A 21,398-nucleotide genomic window follows, 5' to 3' on the forward strand; every position below is an offset into this window, starting at 1 on the left:
AGCTCCAAGAAACAATGAAATCAGTCCCATTTGGCATGCATCTATTTTCTCAAAAGGAAACAAAGCAAATATAAAATCTGAGATAAACTCATAGCTAGGAAACACTATCATTTTTATTTCAGTTTCCATAATTGAAATTGCTGAATTTAAGTGCAACGTTTCCTTGCTCAGTAGAATTAGATGAGATGGGGAATCAATTTAATATGTACTTAATGAGCACCTAGAGAGTATGGTGAGGCTAAATAAATAAAACAATAAAAAATCACAGTTCAGAATATTAATTTCTATAGGCAGCCCCAGAATTTACCCATTTCCTGAAAAATTACTTCTGTTTTTGTCATGCTGAACCATTTTTTTTTAAAAAGCTTCAAGTTTCCTGCTAGCAGTTTATAGAGATTGGGCTGTTTCCTCACTTACACGTCTCCTAACACTTGTATAATTTTACTCTCTCAACTGAATGTGAAAGGTATCAGATGAAGATGACTGACAATGTTATTTATTCCGTATTAGAGTTTTCTACTGCATCCCAAGCCCAGAATGACTACAGACTGCAGCAAAAAGGTGAGTTAAACGAATTTAGTATGGAAAACTGTCCATAGTCACAACAGGCTAAGGAATGAATGGGATGGAGAATATGTTTGGAGTAGAGGATGCAGAAAAACAGAGGGTAATTTGAGGAAACACATTTGGTTCAGTCTGATGTCCAGAGTTGGACTATGAAAATTTGGTATATGGTTGAGGATCTGATCTTAGGTTTCAGGTAAATTGTTTTCTAACCATTCACTTCTATGATCTCATCTATGAAACACAAGCTGGGGCAATTCTCTTACTCTTTACTGCTTCTGAACTAAATAAAGCAAGAATTTTGTTGGGAGAACTTTCTCTCTTTGGTAATGTTTGGAGCAACCTTGGACCAGCTGTGTGAGTTCTAGGGATCTCTGTTTTTCTGACTATGAAATGAGGAGAACGCACTAATAATTTTGCTACTGGGTAAGAGCAGCTAATTCATATAACTAGGTTTCCCCTCCACCACAGTGTTGCACCAGAATGGTGATAGGGGTAGGAAGAAGGTATTAAGAACACTACAGATTAGTAGACCCTGTGACTTTTTGGGAATTTGAAGATGAAACAAACCATTTTTACATAGAGCCCTGAGAAAATACTTTCTGAGACAGGCAGATAACTGTGTAAGTGCCAAAATTAATATTTGATTTTATATCTTAGGCAGTAAACTCCCATAATGTATGTTCTTTAGTGTAGCTTCATAAGCTTTCTCTCTTTTTGCTTCATAGTCTTACTATTACAATTTTTAGTATTGTCCTTTGAAAGCACTGCTATAATTTGCTATATCATTCTAGTATACTTAGACATTTAGAATTATTTCTATTACTATAAATTATACAGCATTTGACATTTTTATTTGTATATGTTTTTCCTTCTTTGGAGTTATATATGTGCTATTTCTAAGGAATAGAAATGTTAAGTCAAAAAGAATGTACATTTAATTTATTTATTTAGCTGTGCCGGGTCTTAGTTGTAGCACGGGGGATCTTCGTTGTGGCCTGCAGGATCTTTTTTTAGTTGTGATATGTGGGATCTAGTTCCCTGAGCAGGGATCGAACCCAGGCCCCCTGCATTGGGAGTGTGGAGTCTTAACCACTGTACCACCAGGGAAGTCCCCACATTTTAAAGTATAAGTGCAAGATCACACAACTGGTGATAAGTTGGAACTTGACTGTAATTATTTTGATTTCTAGGCAGGTGTTTTTGAATTTATATACAGTGTACATTGCACATTCTTATTTATTGCCAGTATGTTCATTCTGACACCAGCTTTATGGAGCGCTGTACTTGGGAATGGGAAAATAGATTAGGAGCATTAAAACAATATTAAAAATCTCTTTACAAAAGTATTACGTGCTCATTATAGGAAGCAGAGAAGCTATAAGATCATATATAAGAAACTAAAAATCACTAATAATTTTACAATGTGGTGATCATCACTATTACTATATTGATATATTTTTGCTTTTTTGTGCTGACTTTACTATAGAAAAGTACTCCACTAAGAAGCCTTTTTTTAAAAAAAAATTTATTTTATTTATTTATTTATTTTTGTCTGTGTTGGGTCTTCGTTGCTGCGTGCGGGCTTTCTCTAGTTGCGGCGAGCGGGGGCTACTCTTCGTTGCGGTGCGCGGGCTTCTCATTGCGGTGGCTTCTAGTGTTGCGGTGCTCAGGCTCTAGGCGCGCAGGCTTCAGTAGTTGTGGCAAGCGGGCTCTAGAGCGCAGGCTCAGTAGCTGTGGTGCACAGGCTTAGTTGCTCTGCGGCATGTGGGATCTTCCCAGACCACGGGATCGAACCCGTGTCCCCTGCAATGGCAAGCGGATTCTTAACCACTGCGCTTCCAGGGAAGTCCCTAAGAAGCTTTTAATACGCATATTTTTTAAAGTACATTAAAAATTTTAAATTTCACTTAATTTTTTGAATTGGATCGTGGTTACACATATACAACTATGTTTTGATACTTTACATTTAGTGTAACATCTAAAATCAACATTTATTTCATTATTCTTCTATAGTACAAACGTAGTTTTTTATGTCACTAAAAATCAAGTGTTTTTGGATTCATCAGTCCAAATATTTATCATGCAGAACTCTCTCATTTTAAGGTATCTTTCACTATGAATTTCTTTTAAGAAGTTCAAAATGCTTCATAGATACACACATCTACAGTACAATTTACCTAAAATTTAAATATGAAACTGAGGCCCAAATAGGCAGAATTATTTTCCAATTTCCAAATTAAAGGTTACCAAATTAAGGAGTCAAAACTAGAACTTAAATATCTTACTTTAGAGATTTTTGCTCTTCACCCTTAATTCTTACACTATCAGACTATGAGACCGCTACAAATTTATTTTAAAATAAAAAATGGGGGTAAAAAATTTTCTATTTTCCAAATGAAAAAAAAATACCATTCTTAGCTATGCACATTGTATAGCACACAGTTAATATGAGGTAGTGTCCGCCCCTTAAAGTTATCAACCTAAACTCATCGCTCTTCCGATTACAACAGTTTCCAAAGCACTTTTGAGATATCAGTTATTTTATTTTCATTTAAATTGTATTTATTTCAATTCTGAATAGGTAATACATCATATAGTTCAAAATTCAAAAAGTACAGAAGAGGGCTTCCCTGGTGGCGCAGTGGTTGAGTCCGCCTGCCGATTCAGGGGACACCGGTTCGTGCCCCGATCTGGGAAGATCCCACATGCCGCGGAGCGGCTGGGCCCGTGAGCCATGGCCACTGAGCCTGCGCGTCCGGAGCCTGTGCTCTACAACTGGAGAGGCCACAACAGTGAGAGGCCCGCGAACCACAAAACAAACAAACAAACAAAAAGTACAGAAGAAAATAAAGTAAAAGGTCTTCCTCCTATCTCTGTCCCCATTGACCTATTTCCCCTCCCCAAGGCAAACAACGTTATCAGATGAGTGCGTCTATTTTCAGAAATGCATATTAGCATACACTGTGTCACAGAAGACTGTTTTCTTAACTATATACCTTGAAAATCACTCCATATCTGTGAAAAAAATCTTGTCTTTATTCTTTTGTTAAAAGCTGCATATTCACTTTATGGCTATGTCAGTATGTATTTGACACGTCTTTTATTGGTAGACATTTAAGTTGAATTCAATCTTTTCCTCCTACTAATACTGTTGCCATGAGTAACCTTAAAAATATGACATTTTGTATATGTGTGAATGTCTGCAGGAAAAATTTCTCAAAGAGAAATTGCTGAGTCAAAAGGTAAATACCTTTGTAATTTTGGGACACTGCCAAAGTGCCCTCCAAAGAGGTTGTTCCAATTTATATTCTCACCACTAAAGTAGGGACTGTGCAAGCTACAATTTAAAAAGAAAAAGTATCTTTAACTTGGTAAGTAAAATATGTTCCTTGGTAAAGATAATGGAGGCCTAGACTTCAGAGCATGTCCCTGACAGATCCTGGAAAGGAATCATTAAGGCCTGGATCTCAGTTCCAACCAGGCTGAATTACTTCAAGATCCCAGATATCCTTCCCTGACCTTTTTTCCTTCAGCTTTTATTCTGACTCAGGATTTTTCTTTGAATTCTATTCTTACAGCTTCTTCTTCAAGATCCCCTCTCTCTTACTACGTGGCAGTAGCGTTGGGGCTTCTGTGTGCCATTCTAGTGACTTTGCTGCTTTTCCAGTGGATTCTGTGCCGGGGTAAGTGCTAACTTAAACCAAAATTTGTGTTATAAAAGCAACATAACAGAAAATTTGAAAACTGAAGAACAGTCCCAACAAAATAAATCACCAACCAACATACACAGCATCTCCCAGGCATAGTCTTCTAGTCTTTGAGTACACGCATTTGTGTATTTATTTTTTTAACAGAATTTCAGTCAAGTCCTCTAAAATCTCCCTCACTCCACTTTTCTTTTTTTTCAATAAGGCTGGGTATAGTTCTGATCATCGTATTTTATCTGTTGTGTATGTATCACATGTGCTTATAATTTTGTGTATTGCTTTTTAATTTGATATTGTATCATAAACATTTTCCTTCCTACTACCATATTTAGCATGAAAATCAAAATGTAATTATAATATTGTGTTTAACTTTTCATATAATAGAGGTATCATAATTTAATTAAACCTATTCTAATTTTTTTTTCCATTTAGTGAGCTTTCACATTTTCTAAAACGAACTTTTCTAGATTTAGTTCTTCTAGGTCCTTAAATATGATGATCCAGAGAGGTTTCTGTTTTTGTTTCACAATCCAAAGTCCTAACTTAGGTTTTGTTATCTGGGGATGATTGTTAGTGACAGGTTAGACAGACTTTATTAATTATGATTCTAAGGGTTCAGTCCTAGGACCTCTACCTCAGACCCAAGTCCTACTTTTGACAGAAGGAGACTCCTAGGGAAGTTGGGAATTTCTCCTTCAGTCTGGGTAAGGTCACAGTTGTATGGAAAAAGCACAAATCTATAAGGCATCAACTTTACAGCTTGATCTCCAGAATACTATGTTGCCCCCATGCCAGGCCTTCCTACAGAAAGGTTATCTAATATTCACATTAAAAAGGACTACTTTCCCCACTTTTTAACTCCCAAATCTAGAATAGATATATAATCTACTCTGCAATTATGTACCTACACATGTGCTCACTTGGTAGAATGGCTCACACTTGCCTGTTGTGGAATTGTGCTTATGGTGGGTTTGTACAAATGTGTTTCGTGGAAGTAGAAAATCAATAGAATTATGGAATTTTGGTTGAAATTACCTCAAAAGCTTATTCAGTTCCCTTTCATTTTCATAGAACTATAACCCCACCATTTTAAAGGAATGAGAGTGTTCTGTATTTAAAAGCTCTCAGTGAGGAGAATTGTATCACTTTTCACTTTAGCATCTGACATCCTTCTCTGTCAGAAAATTTTTTAATATGTAGAATAAATTATTTTTGCTGAAGTATAAGTCATTTATCCAATTTCCAGTGAATTTTAGCCCATTTGTGATTTAAAAAACCCAAACAACCTTTCATTCTAGTTAAGTTTGCTTTTCTAGTTTCTGTCCTTTTCTTTTGCACTATGATGGAGTGTCAGATTGAGGTTGGATATTCTAAAAGATTCCACCTGATTTAAGCAATGTACATTATGTAGTTACACAGTGTATGCACTGAGTCTATATAAATAGTACACTGATACATTCATGGAAATACACAGTTATTTTATCTATTGTGTATATATCACATGTGCATAGTGATCTCTAGCACAAGTAAGGGACTCTCCTCCCAGTCCTCAGCCAGATTGCACCCATTTCCTTCCCTGTTCCTTCACATCCTTGCTTAGTGGAATGTATAGTAGTAGTTACAGAGTTGGACATTGTGAGGTATTTAATTTGAGGCCATGCATTGTACATTTCTCTAACCCTCAATCTGAAAGGCAGTGGGGAGGGAAGACATTTTACCTCCCATTTCATTGCCAAGACTGAGTGATACATAAAGATGTGACCCAGGTCCTCTTTCTTTCCAGGTTGCAAGTTCTCTACTTGTGCCAGCTGTCCTAGCTGCCCAGACCTCTGGGTGAGGTATGGTGACCATTGTTATTACTTCTCAGTGGAAGAAAAGAACTGGAATTCTAGCCTGGAATTCTGCTTAGCCAGAGATGCACATCTCCTTATGTTTAAAGACAACCAGGAAATGGCAAATGCAAGCATTTAGCAAATGTAGGCTGTTTCGTTGGTGAGTGCTGTTCAAATGTATCATGTATCCTCTTTTGGGAGCAGAAGGAATATTATTTCCTTTCCCTCTCCTTTTCTCTGTCTTTCCCTTCTTTCCTCCTCTTCTGCCTCTGCCTTCTTCCCTCTCCTTCCCCTTTCCCTGCCTCACCCAACAGCCCTCAGTTATAGACCTAGACGCTTGCATAGGCGTGTATGCGTATATGTGTGGGTATTGGAGGTGGAAGGATGGTGAGTGTTACAGAAAGGAATTAGACCAGAAATACAGGTCTAGTTAAAAGAAAGCATTAGATCCAGAAATATATGGGTCTAATAATAAAGAGGCAGCAGATTCCTGGGCGAGAGCTGGTGGAAATTGAGGGGAAGAGAGATAGCATGGGGACAAGGAGGCATGGCAAGGACTTAACATTCCTTCTTTATAACGTTCCCCCTTCATACATTGGAATCCAGTAAGTTCTAGGCTAGGAAACAGTTGGGGTTGTGGGGAGGGCATGGGGAAGAAGCAGTTACAGAAGGATGAGAAAGAAGGAAGGAAAGTGTGTGTGTGTGTGTGTGTGTGTGTGTGTGTGTGTGTGTGTGATTTTAAACTCCTTGCCGAACTGAGCTGGTGGGCTCCACTTCCTGCTGGACTCTTAGATCCTTCCTTTCCCTCAGTGGTCGGGAGGAGAGCTCTTTATTAATTCTAGAGCATCTCAAAGTAACATAAGGAGTTGACATCCTGAGGTAACCTGGTACAAAAATCAATCACATTCTAACTTGTCAACTTAAATAATGTATACAAGGAAAATAAGGAATCCTAGTTAGGTTTTTGTGCTAATTTCATGATGGTTTTTGTGTTTGGATATTGCTTTATATCTTCTTTTTGGAGTAGACTCACAGAGAAGAGTTTGTTAAGAATTCAACTATATTAACATCCCTTGGGGAAATTCTGAGAGGTAATTAATTACTCTAAAGCAGTTGGAAAGAACATATAGTCTGTAAATTCTGTAACTTCCTATTTTAAGAGAAGATTAAAGCATCTAGATTCTTGTTGTCTGTCAAAAGAATACTCATTCCTTTGAAATACTGCATAGAATCTAACTGCAAATCAGTCTACCTCTGTAACTTACTTTTCCTTTATGCCTTTCGTAAACTAGGTGGCAGAGTGCACTGGGGTCTATTCATTAGACATATTAAATTGTGGTTTTATGGCATCTAGTAATAATAACCTTGCTTTCTGGATCTTTTTGCAGCAACTCCTATTCTCATTCTGATATAGCCGCATCTAAGATCTTGGGCTGACTGAAATCAATAGCAGAAGTGAGCAAAGAGCTTGAAATACTATTGGGCAAATACTGATAAACAGAGTAGTGAGTCATAATGCAAGATACTGCCTCAGAGAATTGTGGTGTGGCAGCTACTACAATTGCCCAGTGTGGTAATGAGAGATGAGGCACTGGGTATCTGGGAGATGGGGATATTTCTGTTTCTCTGAGGCCCCCTGGAGGAGTGGATGAGTATTAAAGGATTTTGTCTTTCCATTCTTTCTTTACTTACTCTAAATCCTGCTCTACTGTTGAGTAAGCTGAACAGAGTTTGGCTGCGTTTCCAACACTGGTTTATTTTCTCTTAAGGCCCCTTGGTTCAAGTCAGTACTGGAGAGGATATCCTACCCTCTCAGTAGAATATCCCTGAGATGTTTGATAGCAACTACAGATAAGTCTTGCTTCTGACTTTCCTGTGGAAATTTGCTTGGTTCTCCGGCCTAATTCTTTTTCTCGCCCACAGCTTTTGTCAGATCCTGTAGAACCAACTTGACTTATATCTGATTTGCTGACTCTCTTGTACTAGTGTTGTTATTCTTTTGTTCTCATGGCAAGATTTATATGCTATTTTAAGATATGCTTGCTATGCCTAGTATCACACTTAGGTCTAAACAGCTACCAAAAAAGCATATGGGTCTATTAAAACTGAAGTTTTCTAACTGACATTCCACTGGTGGAGAATACTGCTAGGGAATTAGGCTGCTATATGCTAGAGGCTACAAGGCTATCAGAAGTGTCCCTCTTATGCTGTTAAATAGTTCTTTTGGGACTTCCCTGGTGGCGCAGTGGTTAAGACTCCACACTTCCAATGCAGGGGGCCCAGGTCTGATCCCTGGTCAGGGAACTAGATCCCACATGCATGCTGCAAGTAAGAGTTCACATGTCACAACTAAGGAGCCCACGTGCCGCAACTAAAGATCCCGCATGCTGCAACTAAGAGCCGGTGCAGCCAAAATAAATAAAATAATAAATAAATAAGATACATAACTATAGTCCACCTCTATCTTAGGTCAGTTCTAGCAAAGTTTATAATAAAAATAGAAACTACCATGTGTTGAGCACTTGCTATGTGACAGGTATTCTGTTATTCTTAATCTTCACAGCGTATCCTATGAAGTAGAATTCAACCTCTCCATTTCATTACTGAGTGAATAAAATTCAGAAGAGTTAATGAGCAAGTCCAAGGCTACAAATCTGGCAGAGCCAAACTTTTATTTCAGAGCCAGATTTTAAACTCTGCATCAACCCACCTTTTAAAGTCTTACAGAAATACTGTGTTTGACAGCTTCCAGAATCTACCTCATGCATGCTGAAAAATGAGATAACTTTTCCAATTATTTGTCTTCCAGTGCCTGTTCTTTTCTATAGTTGTTTAGAAAGTTATTTGATTTGAATCTGGAATGTATATTAGATGGCCCTTGGAATTTAGATATTTTTAAAATAGTGAGGTGTTGTTATCTTATTATCTCTTTTTTCTATCTTGGACTTCAAGATCTATTTTATTTTTGAGAAAATAAAAACAAAATTGAAATTGAATGCTTTGTTATTTCTTCAGTGTTCTGTTTATGTTATGGCACCTCTGCTCTTTGTTGCTCTTCTTGCTTTTTGAACTTATCTTTAGATCTTTAGATATGTTCAAATTATTGATTTTTGTTGTCATCTTTCCCCCCACATAGCTAAATTTATTTTGGATGTTAGCTTTTCTTTCTTATAGTTGTTGGTGTGTTATTTAAAAATATATGTTGACTAGAGAGTTCCCCGTGGAAATACTTTGGTTGCTTTACATCTATCCTGATGCTCCTCGCCCCATAACATCTTTCTTCCTCATTATCATAATTTGAGATTATATCATTAGACTTTATTGTTTAACAATCTCTCATTCAACTTGAACCATTGTCCCTGTTAGAGTTCATGACTTTCGGATTGTCCCTATCTACTCCCTGAAATTTCGATATTGTCTTTTCTTGTATTTAGGGTTTACATCTAATTATTTCCAAGGTTTCCTTCTGTGGATACTGCAGTGCAAACACTATGGTAACATGGTTACTTTTCCCCATAATTTAAAGTCGATTCAGGTGATGGAAAGAGCTTAGTTTCTTTCAGACAGTCATGAGTTTGTTTTTACTAAATTACTTACTAGCTATGTGAGCTTCAGCAATTTTCTTAACCTCTTTGACTCTGTTTCCTCATGTACCAAGTGGAGAAAAATATTTCCAGAATAGTTACAAATATTAAATGAGAAAATCTATGTGAAATTTTTTTTAACATAGTAGGAATCACTTAATTTTAGTTTTTCTTCTTTTCCACTTTAACTAATTCTCCTTGACACTCAAAATAAAGCCCAGAGTCAAAATAACTTTTGTTTTTCTCTTCTGTCTCACAGGATGTGATATTTCAGTAAAATATGTATCACAAAGTACATTATGATTTGTTGAATTGAGTAGTTCCCTTATGAGGAAATCTGAAATGATATATCAGAAGATTGGACTAAATGGCTGGAAACACATGGTAGATGGTAGAAGAACTGTTTTACTGGAGGTCTTTGTAGTCTGGTAACATGTGTGCCTTTTGTCACCCTTCCTTCATAAACGGATCAAACAGCCATTATGTACTTCACCCCAAAGCATACATCTGTAGATAGCTTAGGATATTTCTCACTACCTTTTTTTTTTTAACTTAAAAAAGTTGTGGTAAAACGTGAATAACATAAAACTTACTGTTTTAACAATTTCCAAGTATACAATTAAATGGCATTAAGTGTATTCACATTGTTGTGCAGCTGTGACCACTATTCATCTCCAGAATTTTTTTCATCATCCCAAACAGAAACTCTGTACCCACTGAACAGTAACTCCCTATCCCCCCTCCCCACCGTCCCTGGTGACCACTCTTCTATTCTTTGTCTCTCTGAATTTGCCTATTATGTGCTTTTATAAATGGCTTATTTTATTTAGCATGTTTTCAGGGTTCATCTGTGCTGTAGTAGGTATCAGAATTTCATTCCTTTTTATGGCTGAATAATATTCCATTATATGGATAGGACCACATTTTGTTTATACATTCACCTGTTGATGGACAGTGTTTCACTATCTTTTTTTCCCTTTCATAATTGAAATTGTATTTGTTGTTTTGAGGATTAGTTTACAGAAATTTAAATTTGCATACAATTCTTAACATACGTACCAAAAATCTAAAAAATCATGTAATTGTGATTCTTTTCTGAACAGTTATCCCAGTGACTCTCCAGTTTAAAGTCTGGAGGCAAGCTTTTCTTAACAGGATCTCAAGTACCAATACCTTCAAGTGTTGATACACTGTTACATCATAAGTCCCACTGATTCACAATTTAATATCATATACACTACGTATGAATTTTCAGTTGTCCACAGAACATTAACAAAGTTACTAGGAAAACTGGGCTACCTCCACTAAAGATGTTACAGAGTGCACAAAATTCTGACAGGGAGAGCCCAGATCAAGGAGTGGTTTTCTTTAGGAAACAATTCTACCGAAACCAACGGGAGAATGAAAGTAATTCAAAGTGTTCAAGACATATTAAATGCATGACTGACTCCAAATTGCCATTTAGTATGCTTTGTATTAGAGGGTGTCAAAACTACCCCCATCTATGGAATGTTAAGCTGACACCCAAGACAATCAAAGCCCCTGTATGCAATATCCCACTATTTTCTGGTGAGACCGCCCAAAAATAAACAACCAGCAAATGATTTCACCTCTTAAATTAAAACATTTAGCACTTAAAAAATGGGATGAGGTGGGATTCCCTCCTTCTTAAAAATGTGTCTAGACCTACTGAAAAATTTGCATTTACGAAATAGTTGATAAAAATATTCCTCTGGATTGTACAAGAAGGGAGACAGGGACCACTGATAAGGCCGGGTGTATGATATTAATCAGACTTGGCTTCTTTCTCTCCTGCTTCATCGGAGGCTGGACTCTCCTCGTTTTTAGTTTCTCGGTCTTCTTCAGGTAAATGTTCGGCCTGTTTTCCTTTTGCTCCTCTTTCTCCTTTTGTTTGCACTTTTATTTTATTTATTTATTTATTTATTTATTTTTGCGGTACGCGGGCCTCGCACTGTTGTGGCCTCTCCCGTTGCGGAGCACAGGCTCCGGACGCGCAGCCTCAGCGGCCATGGCTCACGGGCCCAGCCACTCCGCGGCATGTGGGGTCTTCCCGGACCGGGGCACGCACCCGTGTCCCCTGCATTGGCAGGCGGACTCTCAACCACTGCGCCACCAGGGAAGCCCGTGTTTGCACTTTTTCTGTCTGAAGATTTACCCTTTCCTGCCGCCTATTTTTGGCTTCCACTGTGGTTTCCACTTCTGCAGGAGCAGGTTAGCTGACAACCTTGCCCATATCTTGGGCTCCTGCTTCGCTGCTCCCTCGGCGGAGCCGACCTTTTTCCTGGGCATCGCGGGGGAGGGCGCGTGCCGGGTGCCTGTGGGCAGCAGCGCCCCGAGAGCCCTAGCGAAGCTGGGCTGAGGGTCCTCCTGCCGCCCGAGCTGCCGGGAGCGCAGCGTTTCACTCTCTTTTTAAAGGCAGTGTTCCGGTTTACAGCGCAAGGCTTACGAACTTTTAGTATTGTGCGCATACACAAAATTATAGGGAAAATTCTTACCAGTATTAAATTCTAGTAATTTGTACCCTGTCACGTTTTCCTTAAATCTATTAATGTATCTGCATGTTTTTATATGATAGTAATCAATGTTGACATACTGTAGGATATATCTGAAAGGTCTGGAAACATAGGATAAACTTATTTTTAAATAGTATGTTAGTTACATTTTCAAGTACCATGCTCAATGTGTTTTTATTCAACCTTCTGACACGTTTTCAAGTGAAATACCTCTAAATTTAAAGCAACAGATCTAATCGATTTTAGACTTTATGAGTGCTCTGTATTGTACTTTTAAAATTTCCTAATTAATAACTATATGTATTGTTTTAAATACTTTGCCTGAAAAGGTGTCTGGAGATTGAAGAAAAAAATGTAAATGATATTATTTGAAAATATACTATTTAAAAATACATATTTACCCTATGTTTTTAGGCTTTTTGGACACCCCATATTTATGTTTTGCTTTTATCACATAGCATTATTTCATTCCTTTTTTTTCCAAACATTAAATTATTTTAGATATTTATCTTTAAAAATTCTGTATTATTCTATTATTGCTTAACTGTTTTCATATTCCTAGACAAAGTTTTGCTTATTTCCAATTTTTATTCAGCTACAAGCATATTTATATGAATTACTTTTCGTGAGGTTAGTTCTTTAGTATATAGTCCCTGAAATTAAGTTAGCTAATCAAAGACATGTCCAATTTAGTAGCTTTGATATTTTATTAGTGTATCTCCATATGGATTGAAATATCTTAGATATATCCTATGAACCATGTTAATTTTGGAAGTTTAAGGAGTATGTTCTATACCTTAGTAAAATTTTAATTACAATTTTAAAATATTACCTGCAAAAGCGTGTGTGTGTGTGTGTGTGTGTGTGTGTGTGTGTAAGGCATAAATATTGACCTTAAAATGGAAAGAAAAAAATGTATCTGATTTCATTTGTTTGGGTTCTGTCTTCATCTTGCTTTTAGGCTTTACATTTTTCTCTCTAAAATATAAACAACATTACTAATTCTAAAGTGACATAACACCTCATTGCTCTAGTTCACGCCCTCTCTGGAGTACAAGGGTTCTGAGGTAACACCCTTGCAACAAACACCTTTGTTTATGCTTTTATGCTGCTTCTACAGTCACACACACACACACACACACACACACACACACACACACACACACTATCCATGAGTACATAGAACATAGATAACTGCACTCTGGTTTTAAAGGCTTCTTTCAAGTGGGATGATTTTCAAGTGAAAGTGATACAGTAAAAATTTGCACTGTCCAGCCTCACCAGTGAGAAGTAGCAAACTGGTATGATTACGTGATGTAGAATTGTGTGGTTCTTGAGAGTAGTAATTAAGTGTAGGGTTGGAGTTTGTAAGTATTATCTAATCCCAGCTCTTCAGACTCTAATTGAGGTTTTTGAGCAAGTCTTTATTCATTTCTGTGTTTTATTAGCTGTCATTCTTCCCCTTGAAATGAGAAGAAAGAAATGGACAGTTTTTCTTATAATTCCAGTGGAAGAATGAGGAAAACCTCATTTTTTCCTAATTTAAATTATCATTTTAAGCAAGTTGTTTAAGAAATGCATGAAAAGTTTTGAGCTATTCTGAAAATTAGGATGTCATTTCATCGATCCTACCCTGCCTTTACTCTTCAGCCTACCTCCCTACCCCAACATACACAATTAAGTACCTGATGGGAGTAAAGGATGCAGAGTTTGTGTTCAAAAGGTTTTAATCTTTTGCAGCATAAGAGTTGACTCTATATTCTTTAATTCTATAAATATTATTGAACATAACTTCATGTATTTTTCTAGGTGCTGAAGATACAGTGGTAAGCAAGAGTTCTTGCTATTATGGTGTTACATTTTAGTCAGAGGAAAGACAGACAACAAACAAATAAATATAGTGTGCTGCTTCTACACACACACACACACACACACACACACACACACACACACACACACACTATCCATGAGTACATAGAACATAGATAACTGCACTCTGGTTTTAAAGGCTTCTTTCAAGTGGGATGATTTTCAAGTGAAAGTGATACAGTAAAAATTTGCACTGTCCAGCCTCACCAGTGAGAAGTAGCAAACTGGTATGATTACGTGATGTAGAATTGTGTGGTTCTTGAGAGTAGTAATTAAGTGTAGGGTTGGAGTTTGTAAGTATTATCTAATCCCAGCTCTTCAGACTCTAATTGAGGTTTTTGAGCAAGTCTTTATTCATTTCTGTGTTTTATTAGCTGTCATTCTTCCCCTTGAAATGAGAAGAAAGAAATGGACAGTTTTTCTTATAATTCCAGTGGAAGAATGAGGAAAACCTCATTTTTTCCTAATTTAAATTATCATTTTAAGCAAGTTGTTTAAGAAATGCATGAAAAGTTTTGAGCTATTCTGAAAATTAGGATGTCATTTCATCGATCCTACCCTGCCTTTACTCTTCAGCCTACCTCCCTACCCCAACATACACAATTAAGTACCTGATGGGAGTAAAGGATGCAGAGTTTGTGTTCAAAAGGTTTTAATCTTTTGCAGCATAAGAGTTGACTCTATATTCTTTAATTCTATAAATATTATTGAACATAACTTCATGTATTTTTCTAGGTGCTGAAGATACAGTGGTAAGCAAGAGTTCTTGCTATTATGGTGTTACATTTTAGTCAGAGGAAAGACAGACAACAAACAAATAAATATAGTGACATGTGCTTTGAAGAAAGTGAAACAGTGGGTTATATTAGTGAACGTAGGTACTACTATAGATTGGCCAATTATGCAAGGCTTCTCGAGGAGATAATAGCTGAGCTGAGACCTAGACCTGAATGGTAGCCCTGTGCAAATCTAGGAGAAGGGTATCACAGGCAGAAGGAAAAGATATGTAAAGACCCTAAAGTAAAAATGACCTTGGTGCGTTAAAAGAACAAAAAGAAGGCTCATGTCTCTGGAAACTAGTAAGTAAGTGGTTGGCAGGGGCTAGATCATGTAAGACCTTGTAATACATAATAGGGATTTTACATTTTATTCTATGTGAAAAAGGAAGCCAATGGAGAGCATTAATCAGGGGCACAGTGTAATCTTATTTATTACTGGAAAAGATGAGACAGATATAATGCAAAAGCTTAGCACTAGGAGAGAAAACTTGGATGCTTATTTAGTAAGGAACCTTGGGTAAACCCCTTCACCCATGTGAACCCATTTTCTCTTCTGCAACATGAGGATGATAATATTTGCCTACCTTCCAGGTTGTCAATAATTTTATAGCTGGAAAAAATCCTAGAAAATATCTAAGCTAAATCCTCATAAGGAAACTAAGGCTCAGCCAGATTAAGCAATTTGTTCATTTTCCAATGGCAGGAACAGAGCAAGTGGTAGACTCAGGTAAATTGTTTTTTTGTTTCGTTTTCCTAAATGCCATACTGTAAATCCAGCATTTCAAATGAAATTAGGAATGAATGCAAAGGGATTTTGTAAACCTTAAAGTGCCATACAAATGTAAGACATAATTGTTTTCAGGATAATGTATCCTGAGAGAACAAAGCTATCACAGGAGATAGATTATTGGGGAAGGAAGTGTTGATAAACAAGCTGAACTGATTTTTCAAATGCTTCATCTAGAAGCCACTACAGCCTTGTGTCTTCAGTGGAAACTAAGATTGAAATCCAATGAAGAGTAAATAGAGGTTATTCTGAAAATGGGAACTAGCACAAAAGACTTATTCTATCTCTGTTGTGGACCGCAAGTTTGTGTCCCTCCAAAATTTACACCATAATCCTCAGTGAGATGGTATTTGGAGATGAGGCCTTTGGGAAGTGATTAGGTCATGAGGGTGGGGCCTTTATGATGGGAGTAGTGCCCTTCTACTAAGAGACATGAGAAAGCTTGCCACTCTTTCTGCTCTCCGCCGTGTGAGGATACAATGAGAAGGTGGCCTTCTATAAACCAGCAAGCAGCCTTTCACTAGACACCAGATCTACTGGCACCTTGATTTTGGACTTCCCAGCCTCCAGAACTTTGAGAAATAAATGTGAAAGTGCAAAGAGGCTTTATGCCTCTCTTGACTTTAGAAGAGAAACTCTTTATTCACGCCAGTGAAGGTCTCCAAGTCGGTAAAAGGGAGCTAGTCCGGAGACACATTTCAGAGTAGAGTCCTTGAATTCTTACTCCTTAGAAACCATCTTCCTGGAGTGGAATAAAAATGATGACATAAAATGGGACATCTGGTGGTATTGTAATAATCCTAGTGAGTTGAAATTTCACTGCTTTCTTAGTAGTTCCTGGATAAAAAATATTTTCTTCCAAAGGTATTCAACTAATTAAGCTGTCATTAAAAAATATTGATAAGTTAAAAGGAATAAAAATGTATAACTTTGGAGCAGAATTAGGAAGTTAAATTTTTTTTTCCTGAAACTTAAAGAAGAGAGTAATTTTCTTTGATGTTTCAAAAATCTCTAGAGGAGGTTTTTCAGATTGCCTGGAGGAAATCCAGGAATATTCTGCCATCTTGGGTCTCCCTCTTTAAGCCCAGGTTTTAGGATGAGAGAATGTACAGTATTTTAGCTTGCTGAATGTGCATATTTCTTGACACATCCTAGGAATCTCATGAATCTTTCAGGGCTAGAGTCAGTACAGTTTAAAGGGAGATGAGTTACAGACAGATGGACTATCTCAGTAGAGGGCATAACGAGGCCTTGGGTTCTAGTACAAGTCCGACCACTAACCTCCTGTGAAATAGCATATGTCACTGCCCTTTTTGAGCTTCTGTTCTTCTGAAGGAGAGAGGTTTACAGAGGGAGAAGAGGGATCAGGCAAGTTCATTGAATTTGAGAGTATGAAGCTCTGTGTGATGGCTACTGCCAGATGAATGGCAGATTATCTCAACGCATTAATGCAGGAAGGAGGCTTGAGACAGATGAACAGTCTGGAAATATATGATCATGGGAACAATTTAAGTTCTTTTTGTTGAACATCTATCAGATCAAACTCTAACTCAGAGAAAACCAAACCAACCAAGCAACCAAACAAAAACACTGAAAAACAATATTCCTGGGAACTAAATAGAAGGAACAGAGAAACACTTTTAATGGTTTCTTATTAGTTTTCCATTTTCTTTCACAAGGGATTTGCAGTGACTTCAGGGAATTAGAATAAGAAGTAAAGAGAAGAGGCTAAGCAATTATATTATTAATTATACATACAGCATTTTCTGGATACACAGAAACATCAGTTATTGATGTACACATTTATACTTGCCCACTACATGTAATCCAGAGGCTTTGGCATCTGTGGAGACATGTATGAATACCTTTGAATATTCACTCATACTCTAAAACATACACAAACATTGAGTTTCTTATTTTATATGTAACTGTTTTTCATCAGTTTTTTGGTCTTCAGGCTTATAATTTTATCCTTCTTGCTCATGAACAAGCACAATACTTTTCAACATGAACATCACATGTGATGTGAAAATTCAACGTCCCAATGAAACTCTGTAACAAAAGCAGTTTTCAAATCCAAGGTGATAGTTTATTTGTTGCAAAATATATTTATTACACTAACACCAAATCCTATGCAAAATTAATCTCCTGGGATTTATCCTTTATTTTATTTCATTTTATTTATAGACACAACTCCCTTAGGACATAAACCCCTTCATTTGACTGTCAGACTCTACAGAGCAAAGAATCTTATTTCTGTTTTAGTTAGCATGGGACATATAAAGGGTATAGCCAACCTAACTTTACCGTCAGCTTTTTCCTTAAGAACTGTTTTTTTTTTCTTTTTCCTTGTCATATGCAAGATGGATGAGGACTTGGAGAACGGGAGTTTAGCGGGAAAAAAACCCAAATATATTGCTACAAGTTTAATAATAATGTGTGTATTAAGTAATAATGAGAAATATGACTGCTTTCACAGCAGTATTTAGCTTTTTTTTCTTTCAAAGTTATCTGAATACCTATTCGGTGTTCCATCCAATCAAGGAGGAAGTTGCAATGGAAGGGAGAGATGTAGTATTTATCTTATATGTCATGTTATAAGAATGCAGTTATAGGCATGAAGTTCAGTTCTAGGAAGTGTTCAATTCTAGGAAGTGTTCCACTCCACAAATCTCTAGAATGAGAGTTTAAAAGAGAGAGTAGTTATTTGGAGTAGGTGGTTGTTTTAGTCAGCTTGGACTGCTATAAACCGTAGACTGGGTGGGGGAGTTTAAGCCACAGTCATTTAGTCTCACAGTTCTGGAGGCTGAGAAGTCCAAGATCAAGATGCTGCCATGTTTGGTTTCTCGTGAGAAACTTCTTCCTGGCTTGCAGACAGCTGCCCTCTCCTCTCGTTGTATCCTCATGTGGTGGAGAGAGATTGAGCTCTGGTGTCTTCTTTTTTTTTTTTTTTTTTTTTTTTTTTTTTTTTTGTGGTACGCGGGCCTCCCTCTGCTGCGGCCTCTCCCGTTGCGGAGCACAGGCTCCGGACGCGCAGGCCCAGCGGCCACGGCCCACGGGCCCAGCCGCTCCGCGGCATGTGGGATCCCCCCAGACCGGGGCGCGAACCCGGTTCCCCTGCATTGGCAGGCGGACGCGCAACCACTGCGCCACCAGGGAAGCCCTGGTGTCTTCTTTTTATGAGGACACTAATCCCATCATTAGTGTGGTCCCCACCCTCATGACCTCATCTAATCCTAATTACCTCCCAAAGGCTCTACTTCCAAATACCACATTGTGGTGTTAGAGCTTCAACATATGAATTTAGGGGGAACACAAACATTCAGTCCATAATAATGGTGTGAGAGAGGGTGTAAGGAATAATGGCTTGAACATGACACTAAATGTCTTCTATGACCTTCTGCATTTTTCTTACCTTCCTTCATCTTCTTCAGCCTCTCCCTTAGTTCCCGCTCCGAAATTTCCTCAGTCAGGACTTTTATTGGGTTGGTGAGAGAGAGAGGGAGAGGGAGAGGGAGAGGGAGAGGGAGAAGGGGAAGAGGAATAGAAGAATTATGTCTGGATTATGTCTGGGGAAATAGATCAAGGATAGCAGATGGAGAGGAGAGGAAAGGGTGAGGAAAGGAAATAGGAAGCAAGGAAGGAAATCAACAGTGGATAAGGGCAAAGAAAAAAAGGATGACATTTTAAAGAGAGGATAATGAGCAATTTTTATTCTGCTGTTTTGGGAGCTGAGAGAAGTGAGATCTGAATAGGAGAAAGAATTTGCTCATTTTTTATCCCTTCATGCCTTAGAACTCCTTTACTCTGCATGTCACCTTAAGTGATTGATTTTTCTGGTTTCTTACAGAATATTTTCAAACAGCTTGGTACAGAAGTGTGGTACCATCAGCAAAAGTGGTCTCCAAGCCTCTAGCTGTGAAGTTGCTTTACCGTGGGTCTGTAAGAAGGTCAAACATTGATGAATGGTCAGTCTGTCATGTGGCTCCCTAGAAAGAGGGAGCTGGCCTCTGGGTATCAGGTGAGTCATGGGTACATATTTAGTGACGGCTACCATTCTAGGATATGCATTAGATGTGAGATTAATGCTGCCTCCCTGGGATTGATGGTTTCTTGCTGGACTTTCTGAGAGTATTCAGATATTATCTTAACAATTTAAAGACTGGATGTAGGCAAATTTGTGAAATAGATGAGGTGTGCTTTTAGTATTTCTCACTCTAGTGACTAAGGTTGCCTCCTTCAACCCCATCATCTCTGTCAAAAATGTACTTTTTCTACGTTATATTCTGAGCTCGGCTGATGAAATCTGTGCAAATATGTACTATTGCCAGTGTCCTAGAGGGTTTTTATGTGTGCCAGTGGGCTGACATGCTACTCCTCGCTGATAATATATTTTTATCCTAACAGTGGTCCTTTGCAGATAAAGCTTTATTCTAAAGAATGATGCTAATGGTGAGAAAATAAGATGTGGAAGGTGAATGAGAGCAGGGTGGTGCTTTGATTCTCAGCTCTTAACACTTCCTTAAAGAGCTGGCCTTGACTGAATTTAGTTTTTCTGAGAACGCATAGGTGTGGTTGAATAAACCAATGTGTGACTGTCTTTTCCATGTTTTGAATGCGATTTGCACATTAATTTCACAATAGTGGTCAATCTGGTAAGGCATTTTTACAGAGGAAAATTTACAGAAGCAGTTTATGAGGTTGACCCCGCAATTATTTTTGGCACAAATGCCTCAAAAATGAGAAAAACTTTATTATTTCTCCTTAGTAAGGTTGGGAATAGATAAGGAGGCAGGGTGTTGTTTAAAGATATAGGAGGGAGGGATGAAGGAAACCATAATTCTGTACTGTTGATGACACTGGATTGTGATGTTTACTTGTGTTTCCCTTTTGTAGTATTTTTAGGACATGGACTGTATCTTATCCACCCTTGTATCCCAAACACCTAAAATAGTGTTTGCTTGTATCAGTGAATATTCAATACTTGAATGGATAAATAAAAAGATAAGAATTTAAAAATTCTTATTCTAGTTGTTTCTATTAGCCCACGAGTTAATTAGGGGAAACTGAGCAAAAAACACGGTGTATCCAAATCCTCCCTTAACCCTACTCATGTGAGCATTCAACAGCTGGCTCTAAGAAGGCAGAGGACCAGTTTAATCTAGATACAGTCAACACTATATATATATATGTGTGGGAACAACGCCCTTTATTCGACACTAGAGACACACTGTGTACAGCACTAGTCCTGGAACCCATGCCATGAGGATACTGAGGGACAACTGTGTAACGTTCATAGAAGGAAGTAGTGGAAACAAGTGTCTATCTCCTTATAATCTCTTACCTTTGGTTCTGGGGCTGAGGGGTATCTCTTGGTTATGGATATAATGGTAGTGACTGCCACTTGGTTAAGGATGTCATGATTCTGATTCCATATGGGCCTTGGCTTGGCAACTACCGGATGCACAGTGCATTTACTTACTCAAAGAGAAGCACAGGAGTACAGCATTCACTTAAATTCTCCCCTGAACAGGTGGGATGTGGACAGCTTTCCTCTGTGTCTAGGGTTCAGTCCTCTTGTAAGGCTTTTTGCCACTTGTCATCAGAGCTGGGGCTAGTTCCACACTGTTTGTCTCCCTTAAGGATGTTACATTAGAAACAGCTTCTTTCCTAGTCAACATGGACTCTTGTCCATTTTGGTTTTTTGCTATATTATTGTACTTTAATAAATAATTTTTG

General features: G+C 37.8%; 1 protein-coding gene across 1 annotated transcript; it reads left to right on the forward strand.

Moving 5' to 3' along the window:
* Positions 1-479: 479 nt before the first annotated feature.
* Positions 480-19,815, forward strand: KLRG1 (killer cell lectin like receptor G1). Its single transcript, XM_028491489.1, has 4 exons — positions 480-561; positions 4,146-4,250; positions 6,058-6,233; positions 19,493-19,815. The coding sequence occupies exons 1-4, from the start codon at positions 480-482 to the stop codon at positions 19,619-19,621; spliced, it is 492 nt and encodes a 163-aa protein (XP_028347290.1). The 3' UTR covers positions 19,622-19,815.
* The last annotated feature ends 1,583 nt before the right edge of the window (positions 19,816-21,398 follow it).

The sequence above is a fragment of the Physeter macrocephalus genome, chromosome 6 (genome assembly GCF_002837175.3).
Source record: "Physeter macrocephalus isolate SW-GA chromosome 6, ASM283717v5, whole genome shotgun sequence".
Classification (NCBI taxonomy): Eukaryota; Metazoa; Chordata; class Mammalia; order Artiodactyla; family Physeteridae; genus Physeter; species Physeter macrocephalus.

What these genes read in the sequence shown, in the direction of transcription:
- KLRG1 (XM_028491489.1), top strand. Translation starts at nt 480, where the DNA reads ATGACTGACAATGTTATTTATTCCGTATTAGAGTTTTCTACTGCATCC. An exon ending in CCAGTGGATTCTGTGCCGGG is followed by an intron (nt 4,251 to 6,057) that starts GTAAGTGCTAAC and finishes CTTTCTTTCCAG; the next exon opens with GTTGCAAGTTCTCTACTTGT. An exon ending in ACAACCAGGAAATGGCAAAT is followed by an intron (nt 6,234 to 19,492) that starts GCAAGCATTTAG and finishes AAGTGATTGATT; the next exon opens with TTTCTGGTTTCTTACAGAAT.